Genomic DNA, 18800 nt, shown 5'->3' with positions numbered 1-18800 from the left:
GACCCAGCAGGTCTCTCCCGATGTTCATATGCCCCTCTTTCTGTGTGCATGTGTGTGTTAAGTGACATCAGGTTGCTTGCCACCTGTGGCAACCCTTTGAATCAATGACCTCTACAATGTCCTCTCATCAACAACCTTGTTCAAGTCCGACAGATTGAGGACTGTGGCTTACTTTGTTGAGTCCATCCATCTCCTGTTGTTGTTGTTGTTGTTGTTACTTCGATTTGTGTCTTCCTTTCCTGCTGCCTTCATCTTTCTCTAGCCTGATTGACTTTCCAGGGACCCCTGTCTTCTCATAAAGTCCCAACAGAAATACAAGGAACCTATCCAAAGCAATAGTACTAACAATATATATTCAATTTTAATACAATTTTAATATACATGAAGAGTCAAACATAATGGGTTCTAAATAATTTCCATTTTCAATATATTTTCTTCAGTGGTTGAGTCCTCCAATAGTGAAAGTTAGTTAGTGTGGAAAAATCCTACAGTATTTCCTTATATTAGTCTTTTAATAATATCAGTATGCCAGGTCAAAGGTATCGGGGAATGTTAGTAAAAAATGTTAGTCTTAGCTCCTCACCCAGGGCATCTACCTAGAATTATAGAATCCTAGAGTTGGAAGGGACCTCCTGGGTCCTTTAGTCCAACCCCCTGCAAAATGCAGGACACTCCCAACCCTCTCGCTCATCCCCTTTCACCTGCCATCCCCTTGAACCTTCCCAGAATCAGCCTCTCCGTCAGAGTACCTCACACAGACTAATTAAAATATGGAATTCACTGCCAGGAGGATAATAAAATGGCCACAGGAATAAACAGCTTTAAAAGAAGATTGGACAGATTCGTGAAGGATGTCTATCAATGGCCATATTGATTAAGGGGAACCTCCACATTCTGAGGCAGGAAACCTCTGAATCTCAGAGTCAGGAGGCAACATCAGGGGAATGCTTCAGCCTCTATGTCCTGTTGTTGGCCATCCAGTGGAACTGGTTTGGCTGTGGTGTGAGACAGGATGCATGACTAGATTTACCTCTGGTCTGATCCAGCAGGGCTCTTCTGATGTTCTTATGAAGGCCTCAGCCTCTCTGCCCTGTTGTTGGCCCCTGTGTGAGACAGGAGGCTGGACTGGATGGACCGCTGATCTTACCCAGCAGGGCTCTTCCTGTGTTCTTATGAACATGACAGAACACTTTTTAATTCTTGTTCATTTGGTATTTTGTTAGGACCTTGTGTTTGTTGTTGCAGCCTGTCTTTGGGGATTGGTGAGGTGAGAATCAAAATAAGTGTGTGACTTGAAGTGTAATCCCTTGTGGTGTCCTCCCTCCACTGCCACCACAGTACCAAGCTCGGGCATGGGAATACTTCGGGGAGGGTGGTATATAAATCTAAATAAAATAAAATAAAATAAAATAAAATAAAATAAAATAAAATAAAATAAAATAAAATAAAATAAAATAAAATAAATAAATGCTGTTTTGCTAGATTCGAGTCTAGCAGCATTTCAGCGACCAACAAGATTTCCTGGATGTGAGCTTTCGAGAGTCAGCACCGGCTGCTCTCTGACGCAGGCCTATCCAGACTAAACTCCTGACATCCAGCAATAAGACCTGCACAAATCCTGCATTGACAAAATGTTGATCCATGGAATGAATGATTGCAAACAGAGATGAAATCACTTCCAGCCCATACCCATAACCTCATAAGCACTGGCGAGAGGCCCGGAGGATTTCACTTGACGCGTAAAGTATGGAAGACATGTAATATAATACAAGCCGGCTTTGGCAGTCAGACACGACTGAGCGGATAACATCATCATTATCATGGGGCAAAATACCAGGTCCCCAATGTGATTATGGTGCAGCCCACCAAACTGTTTCTGTCACAGGAATGTGAGTGTTGTGCTTTCCAAGGAGATGTGACGGAGCTCTTTTTATTATCCCCTATTGCAGTTCAGCAGATTGAAAATTTAGATGTTAGTATTTAGGGGGGGGGGGTTGCCCAGTCGATCTGCCTGACACTTGTACCTACAATTAAATAATAATACTTAATATTATTATATGCTTCCTGTGTATGGTCTGCTTTACCATATGAATGAGGAGCCAGAAGAGAAACAGAATATGCCAATCCGAATTCTGAAAAGCTCTTCTTTTTCCTTCTCTAGATTCAGCTTTTCTGCTCAGTGACGCCCACGTCATGGTCATGCTGCAGTGCTTGGAGGCCGTGGAGCAGAATAACCCCAGGCTGCTTGCTCAGATAGACACCACCATGGTGAGGAAAAATCTTCCTTGATTTCGCCTCTTCTGTCCCCCCCCCCCCCCCGCTGGATGCTGCTTTACTGCCATCTGCACACAGTGTCTCGTTTTAGAGCAGAAATCACCTTGATTTGTGAGGTTAGATGCCACAAGTCAGTGTCAAGGGCCCTGGCAAAGGGCCAGTAAGAAAATTACCCTCCTAAGATAGGACAAATAGAAGGCTTTCTCCCTTTGTCTTGAGTTTGTTGTTTAGTTCCTCACCCAGAGCAACTAAAAAGGCCTTTTCAGTGAATCGTTCCCAGGCCTGCTTGGAGAAGGAAAAGGGGGGGGGGGAGATGGAAATCAGCACTGAACACAGAGACAAAGACTGGTTAATCAGAGCTAAAGAAATAGCTAAATGGTTAAAGTTAACTTTGCTATAAAAAATCTCAAGCTGTTGAGAAAAGTTGGTGTTGCAACAAATTGAAAATGAAAGGGATTGGTAAGGTGAACTGTGCTCTAGCATTCTACCCTCCCACAGTGTTTATTATTAGCATTATCTTGTTATTGTTACTGTTACCACATTACTACAAACTGAGTTAATTGTATTGTATCCATTTCATGTAAAATGACCTGAGCCTTGAGGGAAGGGGAGGGGAGGGGAGGGGAGGGGAGGGGAGAGGAAGGAAGGAAGGAAGGAAGGAAGGAAGGAAGGAAGGAAGGAAGGAAGGAAGGAAGGAAGGAAGGAAGGACGGACGGACGGACGGACGGACGGACGGACGGACGGACGGACCCCTAAAACCTGATGGGGGGTTAATTCCTATTGGGCCGATTGATGTTTTGTGGGTGGTTTCAAGCCACGGCTAGAAAATGTATGTATATTAAATCCTGGAAGATATAGAGTATACATGTACTAAAATTTGAATGATACAGAGAAGATTAGCATGGCCCTGCCTAGAAAGGTCGTTAAAAACTTGGGAGCTCTTCTCCACGGCAGGCCTGCAGTCTCGCAGTCCCCACATGTGATTGCACAGAAGGCCACCTGATGAACCAACAGAAGGCCACCTGATGAGCCAGCCCTGTTTTTCAAGGTAGCCTGGGGATACCTCGATGAGAAAATTGATAACAGCAGGCAAGCAGCCCTGGAAAGCCATTTGTCCACCACAGCTGAAAAAGGAGTTTGGAGTAGTGGTTAAGAATGGGGGGGGGGGTTGATTCCTCACTACTTTTCCACATGCAGACAGCTGTGTGACCTTGAGCCAGTCACAGTTCTCCCAGAGCTCTCTCAGCCCCACCACCCTCACAGGGTGTCTGTTGTGGAGAGAGGAAGGGTAGGTGATGGTAAGTTGCTTGGAGACTCCAAGTAGTAGAAAGCAAGGTACCAAAAAAGCCCAACTCTTCTTCTTCAGCTTTGCTGTTCAGTCAAAGAGCAACGGAGGCGGCCAATTCAGCCTGGGCAAACAGGAGATTTTGGGATGGTGCCAGGCTAACGGAAGGGGTCAGCAGTCTCAACTCATTTCCTCGTGACATTTAATCATGTGTATCAATTATATTTACGGTCATAGACCAAGCAGTAGAAAACATAAAATTAGAGATATAAAGTCAATTATGAATGACTAAAAACTAAGAAATAAGAAACATTGTATATGGATCCAGTGTAAAAGCATTCGGGTGTAGGGTTGGTCCAACTCTGCCTTATTTTTATAGCTAGCCAAGCAAATTTAGCGATAATTTTCGTTAGGTCTTTATTTGTGTCTGACGGTATTAGCTTAAGACGCTGTTTCCTCAAACTACTGGGGAATCTGTATGCAGGTGATAATAGAGTCTGCACTCAAATAGGACACATTCAGCTGTCTCTATTTGACCCTCGTCACAGATACACTTGCGTGCTTCTATCAGTGATATGTAGTCATGTGCTTGGGAGACGGGTGCAGGCAGGAAACAGTGCCACTGAGGAGGTGCTCCAATGCCCTGCAACATAGATCATTCCTTGGCAGAGGTGTGGCAGTTCCACGTAGGGATGCCAGTCCACTGGTGGGACCTGGGGATTCCCTGGAATTATAGGTCATCTCCAATTCCCTCTGAGAAAATGGCTGCTTTGGAGGGAGGACCCCATAGCATTATACTCCCCTGTGGTTCTTCCCCACTCCAAATCCTATCCACTCTGGGCTCCAACCCCAACCCAGAGCTGGCAACCCTAATTCCACAGCAAAAAAGATGGTTGGGAAGCATTCACCGGAGGCAAACTGGTTCCAGCAATGCCTTAGGTACTTTCTATCCCTGCTTCTTTGGCTTCTGTCCATTTATTTATTTATTTGGGCTTTGATTTATACCCTGCCACTCTCGAACAATGTCGTCTCATGGTGGTGTACTCAAATCAGAGTACAAAATACCCACAAGACTTAAAACGTTAAAACTGACACGGTAGAATGTTTCCTGCTTACCCATGCGGCTCTCCTCTCTCTTCAGCTGGCAAGGAAAAACGAGGCCTCCATGCCCGTGATCAAGAGCCAGAGCCTCACGGCGCTCCCCGGATCCGTGTGCACCCCTCCTGCGGAGTGCCTGACTCACCGCTACTTTGGCTCCTTCTCAGGTCTTCACTCCATCTCTGCCAGCACGCAAGGTAGGCGAGATGAGCCCGGCACTCCTGAGCCTGGCACACAGCCTCCCTGTTCTCCTTCCGAACAGGCCTTCCGGTATACATCTGTCCTGCCCTGAAGATTCTGAGCAGCATTTCAGAGGCAAAAAAACCTGCATTGTGGTCTGTGCTAGATCCAGCTAATGTGTTCAGGGAGGGGCCCTGGCTTAGTGGCAGAACATCTTCTAGGCCCACGGAAGGTCCCAGATTCAGTCTCTGGTCAAGGATTGTGTGGTAGGCAGGCAAGCGATGTTCAGAGGTGACCCCTGGTGTTCCTTGAAGGAATTTCCCTCAAATCCTTGGAGCCCTCCTCTCCAAAGACTAGCCGGGGTCAGCCCTGCTTAGCTTCCGAGATCTAACGGGATCAGGCTAGCCTGGGCTATTCTAATCATGACCCCTGGTGTTCCTTGAAGGAACTCCCACCCAAATCCTTGGAGGTCTCCCATCCAAAGACTAGCCGGGGTCAGCCCTGCTTAGCTTCTGACATCAGCCAGGATCAGGCTTGGTTATCCCGGTCAGGGCACTTGCTGGGCCAGAGGGGAGGAATAGAGCAGATGGATAGACTCTGGCCAAAATGCTGGTGGCTTCTGTCCAAGCATTCCTGTGACCCCCCTTCCCTTCGCCCTGATGTGAACATGGCTTTTGAAATGGATATGCCACTGCTGAGTTTATAGGGATAAAGTTGTGCTGTTGTGTGGCGTTGTGTGCCGGAGGCTTCTAAACACTCCTTTCCCTTCCCCTTTCCAGACAGGAGATCGTTGGCCACTTGGACGACGTCGGCTTGCAGCAGTTCCAGCCAGCCTCAGGAACACGCCCCGTGTGCCTCATCCCACGGACTTCCGGAGGGGAGGCCCCCTCACCCCCCCACCGCCGCTCTTCCACATTTGACCGTCTCTTCCCCATGGGACTCTGTTCCCCCCGCTGCCTCCACCAACCAGAGCGATGATCCCTGGGCCGGCAGCCAGGAAGACACGGACGGACCGGAGTACCTGGCCATCGGGAACCTGGGGCAGCGGAACCGGGCTTGCAGTAGCCCTAGTGAATCCAGCGCGGCTGAGACCGACAGCACCGAAAGCAGCACGTCCAACCTGTTCTCTTCCAGCAGCTCTCAGAAGCCGGAGTCTGTCTCGTCCTTGGGGGAAACAGGGGGGAGTGAGGGCAGCAGCCGGGGAGCCAGCCTCTTGCGGAGGTCCAGCTTCTCGGAAGGACAGACATTGACCCTCCACGGGACGCACAAGAGGAGCCATGTCCGCTCCCACTCGGACACCAACGTGGCATCTGGGAAAGCTCTCGGTAAGGTGGACGAGGCCTTGATCTGCTGCTATTGTTAACATTAGAACAACAGAAAAGCCCTGCTGGGTCAGACCAGGGGTCCCAGCCTCCTGTCTCACACAGTGGCCAACCAGTTCCTCTGGAGGGCTAACAATAGGGCAGAGAGGCCGAGGTCTTCTTAAGAACATAAGAAGAGCAATGCTGGGTCAGACCAGGGAGGGTCCATCTAGTCCAGCCTCCCGTCTCACCCAGGGACCAGCCAGTTCCTCTGCAGGGCCAGCCACAGGGCAGTGAGGCCGAGGCCTTCTCCTGTGGTTGCCTTCTGATGCTGGTGTTCATAGTTTTACTGCCTCTGAATATGGAGGTTGATACGGTTAGCAGCCACTCCATGAATCTGTCCAATCCCCTTTAAAGCCATCTGGGCCCTTGGCCCTCACGACGTCCTCTAGCAGCATCCCTTGGCACTCCTATTCAGAATCCAGCTGCCTCTGAACATGGAAGTTCCCTTTAATCACCAGGGCTAGTAGCCACTGATAGATGTATCCTCCATGCCTCTTCCAACCCTTCTTTTAAAGCTTTCTATGCCTGTGGCCTTCCCTACATCCTGTATAAGAACCTCAGCAGAGCCAGACCACTGGTCCATCTAGTCCAGCCTCCTTCCTCATACAGGGGCCAGCCAGTTCCTCTGGAGAGCCAGCAACAAGGCAGAGAGTCAGACCTTTCCCCTGATGTTGCTTTCAGGCACTGGGTTTCAGAAGCTGAGTGGAGGTTCCTTTTAGTCACCAGGGCTGGTAGTCACTGATAGACCTGTCCTCCATGAATCTGTCTAATCCCCTTTCCAAGCAGTCTATGCCTGGGGCCATCACTAACTCTGCTGGCAGTGAATTTTGGGCTCTTGAGCACTGGCTAACACCATGTTTGGCACCCACTGTCAGTTCGAAGCTATATACATGTGTGTGCACTGCGGTCCCTCAATAGTGGCTCGACAGAAGAGCCAGGAGTCGGGTGAACCCCAGAAGCTGAGAAGGGAAGAGTTCTCCTGAATAACTTCAGGAAGAGGAAGTCTGCTTCGCATTTAAATGGCGCTGAGGCTAGAATTTGAATTTATATTTTTCTGCGGTGGTTGCTTTTACAACACTTCCAGATTACAGTGTGCTTCCTTCCTGAGTTTTAAAAGGCCCTGGCATTGAGAAGAAAGATGTTACAGGGAGGGGGGAGGGGGGGCAGCGGTAGGGACCGTTCATAAGTCGTGTCGCACTCTCTGAGCCCTTCCAAAGCTCCTCTGCTTTGTCATTTTTAAAAAATGCATTTGATTTACTTATAAAACCTGTATCCTGCCTTTCTTCCCTTAGAAGGGCCACCTAGGTGATTGACATTTTAAAACATGCATGATAAAAAAATCACATTTTAAAGCAATTAAAACGGACCCCGCCGAAACACACACAATTAAAAACAGGTTAAAAATATGTACAAAATGTGAAGAAAAAAACGGCAATTAAAATGACAGGAAGGAGGGGTCACTGAGAGAATGCCAAGTGAAGCTGAAACCGCCGTCATGGACTGGCTAAAGACGGCAGTAGAAGGGGAGGGAGCTCCAGAGCTTTGGTGCTGTGACTGGGAAAGACCCCCTTTCTAAGCAGTGCCCCCTTTTATCAACTCCCTCCCTTGATGCTTGGCATATTCTGCCTGAGCCTAGATATGGGTTTATGTCGGGCAGCCTTTCTCTAGTAAAAGGCAAAAGAAGCAGGGGTAGTCAAACTGCAGCCCTCAAGATGCCCATGGACTACAAGTCTCATGAGCCCCTGCCAGCATTTGCTGGCAGGGGCTCATGGGAATTGTGGTCCATGGACATCTGGAGGGCCGCAGTTGGACTACCCCTGATATAGGGAATGGGTGGAAATGCAATTAGGAACATCCACCTTAAGTGCCATTCCTAATATGACCAATGACTGGGCCTTCCCCGGGGTCTTTCAGGGGTAAAAAGGGTGGTAGTCCCGGTTGCCTAAGTGCCAGCTTCTGCCACGGTAAGTAGCTACCCCCGCTGTTTCCTTTTCCTCCTTGTAACTCTCTTTCCTTTTCTGCTTTGCTGCCTATCCTCAGGAGGGCACAGGGAAATCAGCATTATACTAGAAGATCCTGTAGCAGGTTTGGAGCCCGGCACATTGCAGCTTCTCCCCCTTATCCCAGAACCCTGCCTTTCTTTAAGATGCTGGTGTCAGTCTCAAAAAGCCTCAGCTGGAAGGCAGCTTGATAAGTCAGAAGCTCTAACACTCACACCCAGGTTATGGGCGTGAGTGTCATTTATTAGATAGATGGGAGAGGGAGGGAGTTTGCCTTGGAAGCACACAGGCTTTGCACAGTAGTCTCAATCCTCCATGTTTCTTGGTTAAGGGATCGATGCTATTTGAAGAAATTACAAAGATGACCTGACTCCAAGGGTAACAAGAGAAAGAAATTTTACTTCCAAAAGTAGAAGCACATCTGATGTGACATAACAGATCAGCGTCTGAACGGTTAACTTGGTACAGTTCCAAGCCCTTGCAAAAGAGAGAAGAAGAAGAAGAGAGGTCCTGTGTAAGATAAAAGAGAAGGCAAGCAAGGGCCAAAGAGGCCCAACATCTACCACTGAAGAACTGGGGCCAGTTGTCGAGTGTACCCCAGTGGGAGAATTCTCTTAGCCCTTTCCCTCCCAGACCCTCTAGCATGCAGAGTCACAATGTCCAGTGTGTTTTTGTGGAGTGGAAGACCTGAGGTTCCATTCTGCAGGCTCAAGGCTTATTTCGTGTGCGGGGAATTGTGTGCAGATTGACCTTAAATGGAGGGTCGGTACTGTCCCATGTCAGATCTCCTGTACTATGAGCAATACGGGAAATGGAAGAACAGGGTGGGGGTGGGGAGGAGGAATAATGAATGGATGGCCCCGGTGGCCAGGAAAGTCATGTAGACAACTATTTTCACAAGAGATGCAGTCATGGTGTGACTTTAAATGCATCCATGGAGTGCCACCTCTTGGCACAGCTTGTGTGGCAAATGGAGCCAGTGTGGTAGCGTAGGAGAGCCAGTTTGGTGCAGTGGTTAGGAGTGCGGACTTCTAATCTGGCATGCCAGGTTCGATTCTGCGCTCCCCCACATGCAGCCAGCTGGGTGACCTTGGGCTCACCACGGCACTGATAAAACTGTTCTGACCGAGCAGTGATATCAGGGCTCTCTCAGCCTCACCCACCCCACAGGGTGTCTGTTGTGGGGAGAGGAAAGGGAAGGCGACTGTAAGCCGCTTTGAGATTCCTTCGGGTAGGGAAAAGCGGCATATAAGAACCAACTCTTCTTCTTCTTCTAGTGGTTAAGAGTGGGGGGACTGTTGGATTCTCATATGGAGGACCGGGTTTGATGCCTCTTTGTGCACGTGACCATAGGCCAGTCACAGGACTTTTTAATGCAGAACACCCTCTCAGCTCTGCCTGCCTTACAAAGTGGCTCTGGCAGAGAGAGGAGGGGGAGGCAACTAGAAACTGATACGAGACTCATTAAGGCAGAGGAAAGTGGGCATGAAAATGTACTATGCTTTTTCAATTTTTTTCATGGAAAAATGTCTCGACCTGTAGGGTTCTCAAGATGCAAGACCTTCAGAGGTGTAGTCGGTTTTGCTTAGCAACCCTGGATTTCGTTGGTGGTCTTCCAATAAAGTTTAAGCAGAGCCAATCCTGCGTAACGTCCAAAAATGCGAGGCAAGAGACAAACATGGGTGGTTTGATGCTGCCTGCCTTTGCACAGCTACTCCGTCCACTTCCTTGGCGGTCTCTGGTCCAAGTACTAACCGGGTCTACCCTGCTTAGCTTCCTAGATAGGACAAGATTGGGCCATCCAGGTCAGGTCGCCCTGTGTTCAATTATATGCCGATGCGCAGTCCTCGCACGTGGGCCGCACCCTGTTTTGTGAGCCTCCCATGTTGGCAGGAGGTGACCCTTGAACCAGCCCTTGACTGGGGGCGTGAGCTGCCAAGCCTTTTGAGTTGACACCAGCATCCCCTTTGCCTTGTTCCCCACCCTCCTTTGCCACTGCACGTGCCAAACATCCCTTCCCTCATCTCGATGGGTCCCTATTCCCTCTGCCATCCTTCCATTGCACGCCCCCACCTTGCCTTGGTTCTTTCAACTGCCGCACCGAATCACTTCACACCAGCTGCTCTCCGGTTGAACTCTTCCTGTCCTGGGATGATCCAGCCCCGTACCCTTCTGACCTAACCCTCTGCACCCCAAAGGCTGTCTCATTCCCAGATGACTGGGCTAAGCCCCGGGTGAGGATAGAAGGCTGGAGAGCGGTCTCTGAGTGTATGGTGCCTCTCCCTCCTTGCCAAAGCACCCAGCTTGGTCTGGATACTTCAGAAAGGGCTCCCAGCAGGGGGGTGGGGTCATTCACGTATGGAACGTGTGTTGCATCATATTGCCACATTCTGCAGGAGAAGGGGCAGCCAGCAGCTACGTTCTTAGCAGAACTTCAGCCTGAGTGGCCAGGGATGCTTTCACACTGACTCAGTTCTCTGCACAGCTCTTTTTGCTGTGGCAAATGCAAAAGTGACTGAGTGGCAATGAAGCATCCACAGGTAAATTTTCCCTGCCTTGTCTTTGTGTCAGCTGTCCGTGGCTGCCGTTCTCTTCCCAGTCCCAGGAGGGCTTTTCAGGGTATTTTAACAATCAGCAATACCTATAGCAGTATATGATACAATTTGCACAGGTGGCCATACTATTAATTAAGCCACGGCTGGTATAGCGACAGTGCTAGTTTCCAGGTTTCATTTCGGGGGGGGGGGGAGAGGAGTTTAGAAGAGTAAGCCTCTAGCTCTTTGGATTGCAGGATTAGTATGGGTATAAATGTACAGTTTCATGTAGTGGTTAAGAGTGGCGGCTTTAATCTGGCAAGCCGGGTTTGATTCTCTGCTCCTCCACATCAGCCAGCTAGGTGATCTGCCTTGTCCCAGCCCTGATAGTGCTGCTCTCACTAAGCAGTAACATCAGGGCTTTCTCAGCCCCACCTGCCTTACAGGGTGTCTGTTGTGGGGAGAGGAAGGGAAGGCAATTGTAAGTCACTTTGAGACTCCGTCGTGTAGAGAAAAGAAGGGTCTTTTTCTAATTTAGCAGCCAAATAGTCCAGAGACTTCACAATAAGAAAAACAGAGTTTAGAAGCTAGTGTATGGTTGCAGTCAATCAGTATACTGATAAAGGTTTTAACAATTTTTTAAAGCCTGAAATGTGATGAGAAAACGGTCACTGACGGTAGAGAGCCGGGTCGGGATCCACGCCTTCCTGTATTACATGATGGCCAAAGTCACTTTAGCTACCGTCTTTCAAAAAGTCTGTCTGATACCAAGTTTGAGAATTATTTGCAGCACAAGGGCAGGTCATAGAAAACGGAGAAATGATGCCATGTCCTCCCAGGAACCATGCAGCTAAAAAATAAAGGCCAAGTCAGAACAAAACTTCAGTGTCAAAATTGTCCAGAACAGATTAATTTGTTTCAGTGATGCTCTGGCTTTGGTCAGTCTCCTGCGGGACACTTGTTTGAGGTGTTGTGGAAGTGGTTTTCCTGGCAAACCACCAAGGAACAAGGCCTGAGTCCAGGGGCACTTTTAAGACCAACAAACTTTCATTCTGGACATAGGCTTTTGTGTGCATGCATGCTTCTTGAGATTTGTGCATGCACACAGAAGCTCGGGCCCAGAATGAAAGTGTGTTGGTCTTTTTGGTGTCCCTGGACTCAAACTTTGTTCTGTTGCTTCAGACCAACATAGCTAACAACCTACCTACTTACCTACCTACCTGCCTCCCTGAATCAAGCAAGCTATACAGTTCTGATGAGACTTGTTTCTTCACTGCCTTTGTAGCTGGTCCCACTGGCCCTTTAGCCCTTCCATTGTGCCCTGCCTGTGAGCTGGGCTGCAGCCATTCCCATGTTCCAGGTCATGACCCTGAGGCTTGAGAGGTTTTAGCTTGCCTATAGCTGTTGAGCGAGTTAAAGGAAACCCTTCAGCCTCATTCTCTTTGGCCTGAGGCTGAGCCCCACTGGTGAAATGTGTACAGACAGGCTTCCTGAACACCCCCTCTCTTGAACGGCCTGCATGATTTCCTCTTGTCTGCCTGAAACTTCACCCCACACCCCTTCTTCTCGGCCATGCTTCTTCCTAGGTCCCCGTCGTCCCACACCATCGTGTTCCCTCTTGCCGGTTCACTTCATTTTTTCCATCTTCTCACGGTATCATCATTTTGTCCCCTTCACTTCTGACGGTTCTTCCACAAGGCCGGGCGTGATGACTTGCCCTTGATTTGTCTCTGTTTTGTATCGTGCCGTAGAATCCCATGGCAATATCCCCCAGTTCAAGAGCAACCTGTCCTGCTCTGTACAGGGAGGTGATGCAAGCACACCCGCTTCGGTCTACGTGGAATACGGTGAGTTTGCCAGGGCCACCCAACACCTGTCTCCTAACACTGTGTGTTGACCTGGGGTCCTCAGCATGTTGCCCATGGTAGCCATGACACCATTGGCACCTTTCCTGGTGCCCACCAAGCGTTTCCAGAAAGTGGGTCAGGCCACTCTTCTGAGTGGTAGATTGAAATGACATTGTTTTAGTGGCAGCTGCCCCCACAGTGGTGGTTTTAATGTCTCACACTCCTTTTTTCCCCAGTGTAGTTTAAAAAATTAGTTCTGTAAGTTCTTGTACTTTGGCTTCCCTCCTCTGTACGGCTCCGCCTTCTGCAGCAGCTATCTTCTAACTGGCTCCACCTCCTGTGGCAGCCATATTGTGGCTACAAGCACCCCTGCATGCCAGATTTCCAGAGGGGACGCCTGTTGTAGACAGAGCACAGCAACTTGGCGATAGAAGATTTTGCATTCATCTTGCCGTTCCAATGTTGATTTGCAGGCATTCGAGTGGGAGCTAGACATGACTGACTTCTAGCTGCTGGATCTCGAGCTGCCACTCGGTTTCTCCTTCTTCGATGTGACCTTGGGGGGATCATTGTTCTGATTCAGTATTGGCAGCTTCAGCTTGTAAGCCGCTTTGAAACTCCTTTGTGTAGAGAAAAGCGGCATATAAGAACCAACTCCTCCTCCTTCTCCTTCTGTAATCTCAGGGCTCTCTCAGCCTCCCCTCCCTCACAGGGTGTCTGTTGTGGAGAGAGGAAGGGAAGGCAAATGTAAGCCAGTTTGAGACTCCTTCAGGTAGAGAAAAGCGGCCAATAAGAACCAACTCTTCTTCGTTTGTTGGTGTCAGGCAGGGTTGTGCAGAAGGTCCCAGGTTCAGTCCCCAGCATCAAGTATCCTTACAAGGCATTCCAGACGACTAGCACTTCTGCAGCCCGACTCTAGAGTTCTCAGTCTTCTAGCCTTGCAGGATTCTGCTCATTCCATTGGTGCAAGTCTTTCAGATGTGAAGAACTATTTTCCTTATTCTTTTTTTTTTCTCTCCCAGATACCGGGCAATATCTAACCTCTGGGGAAGGGATGTTTCGGAGACCCTCAGAAGGACAGTCCCTGATCAGTTATTTGTCAGAGCAGGATTTTGGCAGCTGTGCAGACTTGGAAAAGGTAAGCGCTAGAAGAGATGGAAGGTAAAGTACTTGGACACGTTCACACAGGCTCTCGAGTAGCAGCTGAACTGGCACAGGAGAAGATTCACCAGACATCTTGTGTCTTCCTCGGTGTTTGTCCCGGTTGTTGCTTTGACTGTTGTACCCCATTTTAGGAACGCTTTATCCTAAATCAATGCTATAGATGTTATTTATTGATTTATTTACATTATTTGTAGCCCATTGGTGCTCAAGACAGATCACACACATTGAACAGTCAAGAATAAGATAGTTTTGCAGAGTTATCTCTGATCCTCAATATATGCAGACCTGATTGACAGAAAATCTTTGTAACTATTTTTGGAGCTCCACCATTCCAGTGATTCATAAGATCATACAAGCTGCCGCTCTCTTCCCCTTTTCCCTCCACCTAAAGCAGGGGTGAAGAGCCTCTTGTGGCGCAGAGTGTTAAGGCAGCCGCCTGAAAGCTTTGCCCATGAGGTTGGGAGTTCAATCCCAGCAGCCGGCTCAAGGTCGACTCAGCCTTCCATCCTTCCGAGGTCGGTAAAATGAGTACCCAGCTTGCTGGGGGGTAAACGGTAATGACTGGGGAAGGCACTGGCAAACCACCCCGTATTGAGTCTGCCATGAAAACGCTAGAGGGCGTCACCCCAAGGGTCAGACATGACCCGGTGCTTGCACAGGGGATACCTTTACCTTTACCTTTACCTAAAGCAGGGGTAGTCAAACTGCGGCCCTCCAGATGTCCATGGACTACAATTTCCACGAGCCCCTGCCAGCATTTGCTGGCAGGGGCTTGTGGGAATTGTAGTCCATGGACATCTGGAGGGCCGCAGTTTGACTACCCCTGACCTTAAAGCCATCTCCTGTTTCCTTGGAGAACTCAGGGTGGCTGCCAGGACAAATAGATTTCCCTGGTCTTGTGTGTGACTTCAGCTTTCTCCCCATTGCCCCCTTCGCCCAGGAAAACGCTCACTTCAGTATCTCAGAGTCGCTCATCGCTGCCATCGAGCTGATGAAATGCAACATGATGAACCGGCAGCTGGAGGAAGAGGCGGACGACAGTGACAAGGAGATCCAGGAGCTGAAGCAGAAGATTCGCATCCGGAGGCAGCAGATCAGGACGCAGCAGCTCCACCCGACCTACCAGGATGCCAGCTCCGACAGTGAGTCGTTCCTCTCGGGGTGGTCTGGAGCAGAGCATAGGCTGTGAGCCTGGAAGAACTGCTGTGTATCTAAACCAGTGGTTCTCCACCTTCCTAATGCCGCGACCCTGTAATACAGCTCCTCCTGTTGTGGTGACCCCCAACCATAAAATCATGCAAGTGTTCTTTCACAGAAATTAAACCCAAACTGACCAATGGCGTGAAGATCCATAGTTCATGATTGTATATAAATTGGGCTTTTTTTTAACGGGGTTTCTCGGTTCAGTTCTGCCTCTTGTTCCACCATGCTGATCTCACTGTTTTCCGCTGCTGCAGACAGACGAATGCTCTACCTCAATCTACCCTGCAAGGCTCTTGTGTGGATGGTGCCCCCCCCCCCAGCCAAGCTGCTTGCCCTGCTACGACCCTTGTGAAAGGATCGTTCGACCCCCAATGAGGTCCCGACCCCCAGGTTGAGAACCACTGAAACAGTTGCACTGCCTTGTCACAGGCATCAGGGGGAAGGATTTAGTTGCCTGTCATATTTTTGTTGTACTGTTGCTCCGAGGAGTTCAGGGGAAACATGCAATATTCTCTTTCTCCATTTTGTGAGAGCCAGCGTGGATGTAGTGTTCAAGAGCAGGAGACTGTAATACGGAGCACCCCACTCCTTCACATTGCAGCCAGCTGGGTGACCTGGGGCCAGTCACAGTTCTCTTACAGCTGTTTTCACAGAGCAGTTCTCTCAGAGCTCTCTTTGCCCTATCTATGTCGCGGGGTGCCTGTGGTTGGGAGAGGAAGGGAAAGTTTTTGTAAGCTGTTTTGGGACTCCTACAGGCAATGAAAAGCAGGATGTAAATAAAATCAGCTGTTCTTCTTCCTCATTCTTTTCTTCTCAACAGCCTTGTAAGGTAGGTTATGCTAGAAAAGAACAGCTAGCTGAAGACCTGGTGGCTGGGTGAGGATTGAAGAACGTGGGAAAAGCCCTGCTGGATCAGGCCAAAGACCCATCAAGCCCACCGTTCTGTTCCTCCAGCGACCAACCTGTACAGCCTCAGTAACTCGGTCTTTGTTACAGGCTTATAGGAACAACCTTTTGGTTGCCTTGAGTTCTATGGGTGGAAGGCTCCCAAGGGAACAATTCTCTCTCTCTCATCCCTTATCTTCAAAACCTAAGTTGTTTCCTCTCACCGCCAGACGCCAGGTGTAAAATATCCGGACTCGTCCCAGCAATATAAATTATATGATAAAAGAAATATAATTTAGGAATAGAAATGATGACTAGATTTAAAAACATTAAAACCAAAACCAGTCCTAAATTGCCTGGTGCTCTTAATCCTATGGAAGAAAGCAGGGGAGGGTCACGGGGACCCTCGCCAAGGTCTAATCTGGTGGATTTCCAGCAGGAAGCCCATCAGTTCCTGGCGCTGTTTCGGCCTCAACCGTAGGCTTGGTGGAACCGCTCTGTTTTGCAAGCCCTGTGAAATGGTCAAAGGGCCCACAGGGCTCTGATCTCCTTTGGTAGATCACAAGGCTGGGACCAGGGCTGAAAATGCCCTGGCGGACGCCAGTTCGATCTACTTATGTAGCGGGACAGAGCTTGACTTCAGTGGCACTTTTAAGATCAACAGAGGGATAGAATATTTGTGTGGGGCACATCTGAAACAAAGAGGTGAGTGACTCAAGAGACCACCCTTATTCAGGGGCTATTTCCCCTGCTTTATAGATTGATTGGTTGATTGATTGTATTTTTATACCACCCTCCCCGCTCAGGGCGGTTTACATGAAACGGGAAAGAATACAGGTAACTCCATTTGTAGAAATAACGAGGTGATAACAATAACATTAACATAATAACAACAATAACATTAAAGAACGGTGGAAACTGCAAAGAGCATCAGCTGTGGGATGTGAGTGTCCTGCATAGTGCAGGGGGTTGGACTAGATGACCCATGAGGTCCCTTCCAACTCTAGTATTCTGATTCTATGATTCCACTCATACTGAGGCCCAGTAGGTTGGGCAGATTTGTAGTGGTCGTCGTAGGAGGGAGGTTTGGGGGCCAGTGGGAAGCGGTGGTTTGGTCAACCTCAACCAAATGCCTGGCAGAGGAGCTCCCTTTTCCAGGCCCTGCGAAACTGTTCTAGTTCTGTTTCATATGTAGATTAAGCTCTTGTAATCCTGTTGGAGAGTGAACTGCAGTAATCAGAGTAATCAGACAGTTCTGAAAGAGTGTGTGACTACCCCTGAGCACCACTAGTGTGAAGGACTGCACATGTGTAAAGATACCCTCCCTTTGCTTCATTCTAGCACTGTCCTTTCAGGTTTCCTGGCGACAGACAGCGGCTCCCAGTTCAGTTCCCGAGACTCAACCCACCTGTCTGACTCGGGCTCCGCAGAAGAGGTGGACGAGTACGAGCTCAAAGGTACGGTGGCCCAGCCAGAGAGCTCTGTGGACCAGTGGCCCATCTAGCTAAGTGATTCCTGGCCTGAATGGAGCTCTTTAAGGGTGGAAGCAGAGAAATGCCAACAACTTTGAAGCCCAGTTCACAACAGGGGACAGATCTGCCCGAGGCAATCCCTTCGCCACATGAATCTGGCTTTTAGAATGAAAGACTCACCAGCATGGCAAAAGTGCCATATTTATTTTATTTCAATTTTTCATGCTGCCTTTCTTTAAGGGCTCAGGACAGCTCACAACATGTTAAAACCATAAAACAGAATTGAAACCTTACATTAAAACGTAATGTACCTTTGACAGTCCAAATGCTTCCACCTTCTCTCTGGGGGCAGGGCAGGGGGAGGAACAACAGACTCCCTGTGAGGTGGGTGAGGCTGAGAGAGTCCTGAGAGAACTGGGACTGGCCCAAGGTCACCCAGCCGGCTGCCTGGGGAGGAAGAGGAGGAGTGGGGATCAAACCCGGCCCTCAAGATTAGAGGCCACTGCTCTTATCTACGCCACCATGCTTGCTCTCATCAGAGCTCAGAAGCTAGGCAGGGTCTGCAGGAGACTCCCCCAAGGAAGTGCAAGGTTGCTTTCCAGAGGCAGCCAATAGGAAACCACCTCTGACAGTCTTTTGTCTTGGAAACCTAATGGGCTCACCCTAAATCGGCAGTGCCCTCTAGAACAGGGGTAGTCAACCTGTGGTCCTCCAGATGTCCATGGACTACAATTCCCATGAGCCCCTGCCAGCGTTCCCTGGCAGGGGCTCATGGGAATTGTAGTCCATGGACATCTGGAGGACCACAGGTTGACTACCCCTGCTCTAGAACATATCCCAGAATCTCCAGCAGGTTGCTCAAGGCAGAAAGCTTGAAAGCCTCCGTCCTGATGGGAAGCCCCTTAGCCCTTGGGCCTCTCTCCGCTCCTGTCCCCCTCTTATGCTTCCATCCCTTTCCACTGACGTACGCTCTCTTGTCATCACCATGTCATGCAGATGGTAACGATGGATCTAACCTCATTCAAATGTCCAAGAATGGCCTGTCCGTCTCAATGGCTTCCCTGTTTTCAGGTAGTAACCTCCCTCCTGAGCCCCTCAGCGTGCGCGCCGGTCAGTCTGTGCCCCACTCGGGCTGCCCCAGCTCTTAGCGTAGCATTTCCCTGCGGCACTCGCGTTTCCAGATCCCTTTGCTTGCTTCTCCTTCCATCTCTGTAACCCTCTAACCTCAGACCTCCCAGTGGGGTTAAAAAGTCTGAAATGAGCTTTATGCACGGCTGGAGCGACACTGCAAACACATTGCATCCTAGAGTGGGAAGGGACCTCCGGGGTCATCTAGTCCAACCCCCTGCACTAGGCAGGACACTCACAACCCTATTGCTCATCCACTGTCACCTGCCTCCCCTTTGAGCTTTCACAGAATCAGCCTCTCCGTCAGATGGCTACCCAGCCTCTGCTTTAAAATCTCCAAAGATGGAGAACCCAACACCTCCCTGT

At 49.3% G+C, this 18800-nt stretch overlaps 1 protein-coding gene across 8 annotated transcripts in view; it reads left to right on the top strand.

Moving 5' to 3' along the window:
- The window catches only part of RUBCN (rubicon autophagy regulator), a 62786-nt gene that overhangs the window by 24332 nt on the left and 19654 nt on the right, over positions 1–18800 (top strand). For 3 of the 8 annotated variants that reach the window (XM_077348061.1, XM_077348055.1, XM_077348054.1), the window contains exons 5-13: positions 2162–2268; positions 4701–4854; positions 5617–6162; positions 8242–8286; positions 12487–12582; positions 13605–13720; positions 14687–14888; positions 17190–17291; positions 18303–18377. In XM_077348061.1, coding sequence (XP_077204176.1) covers positions 2162–2268; positions 4701–4854; positions 5617–6162; positions 8242–8286; positions 12487–12582; positions 13605–13720; positions 14687–14888; positions 17190–17291; positions 18303–18377 — 1443 coding nt within the window. The remainder of the gene's footprint in view (positions 1–2161; positions 2269–4700; positions 4855–5616; positions 6163–8241; positions 8287–12486; positions 12583–13604; positions 13721–14686; positions 14889–17189; positions 17292–18302; positions 18378–18800) is intronic. The other 5 variants (XM_077348058.1, XM_077348057.1, XM_077348056.1 and 2 more) reach the window with 4 other exon arrangements.

The sequence above is a fragment of the Paroedura picta genome, chromosome 8 (genome assembly GCF_049243985.1).
Source record: "Paroedura picta isolate Pp20150507F chromosome 8, Ppicta_v3.0, whole genome shotgun sequence".
In the NCBI taxonomy this organism is placed as follows: Eukaryota; Metazoa; Chordata; class Lepidosauria; order Squamata; family Gekkonidae; genus Paroedura; species Paroedura picta.
This window is presented reverse-complemented; position numbering and strand designations above follow the sequence as displayed.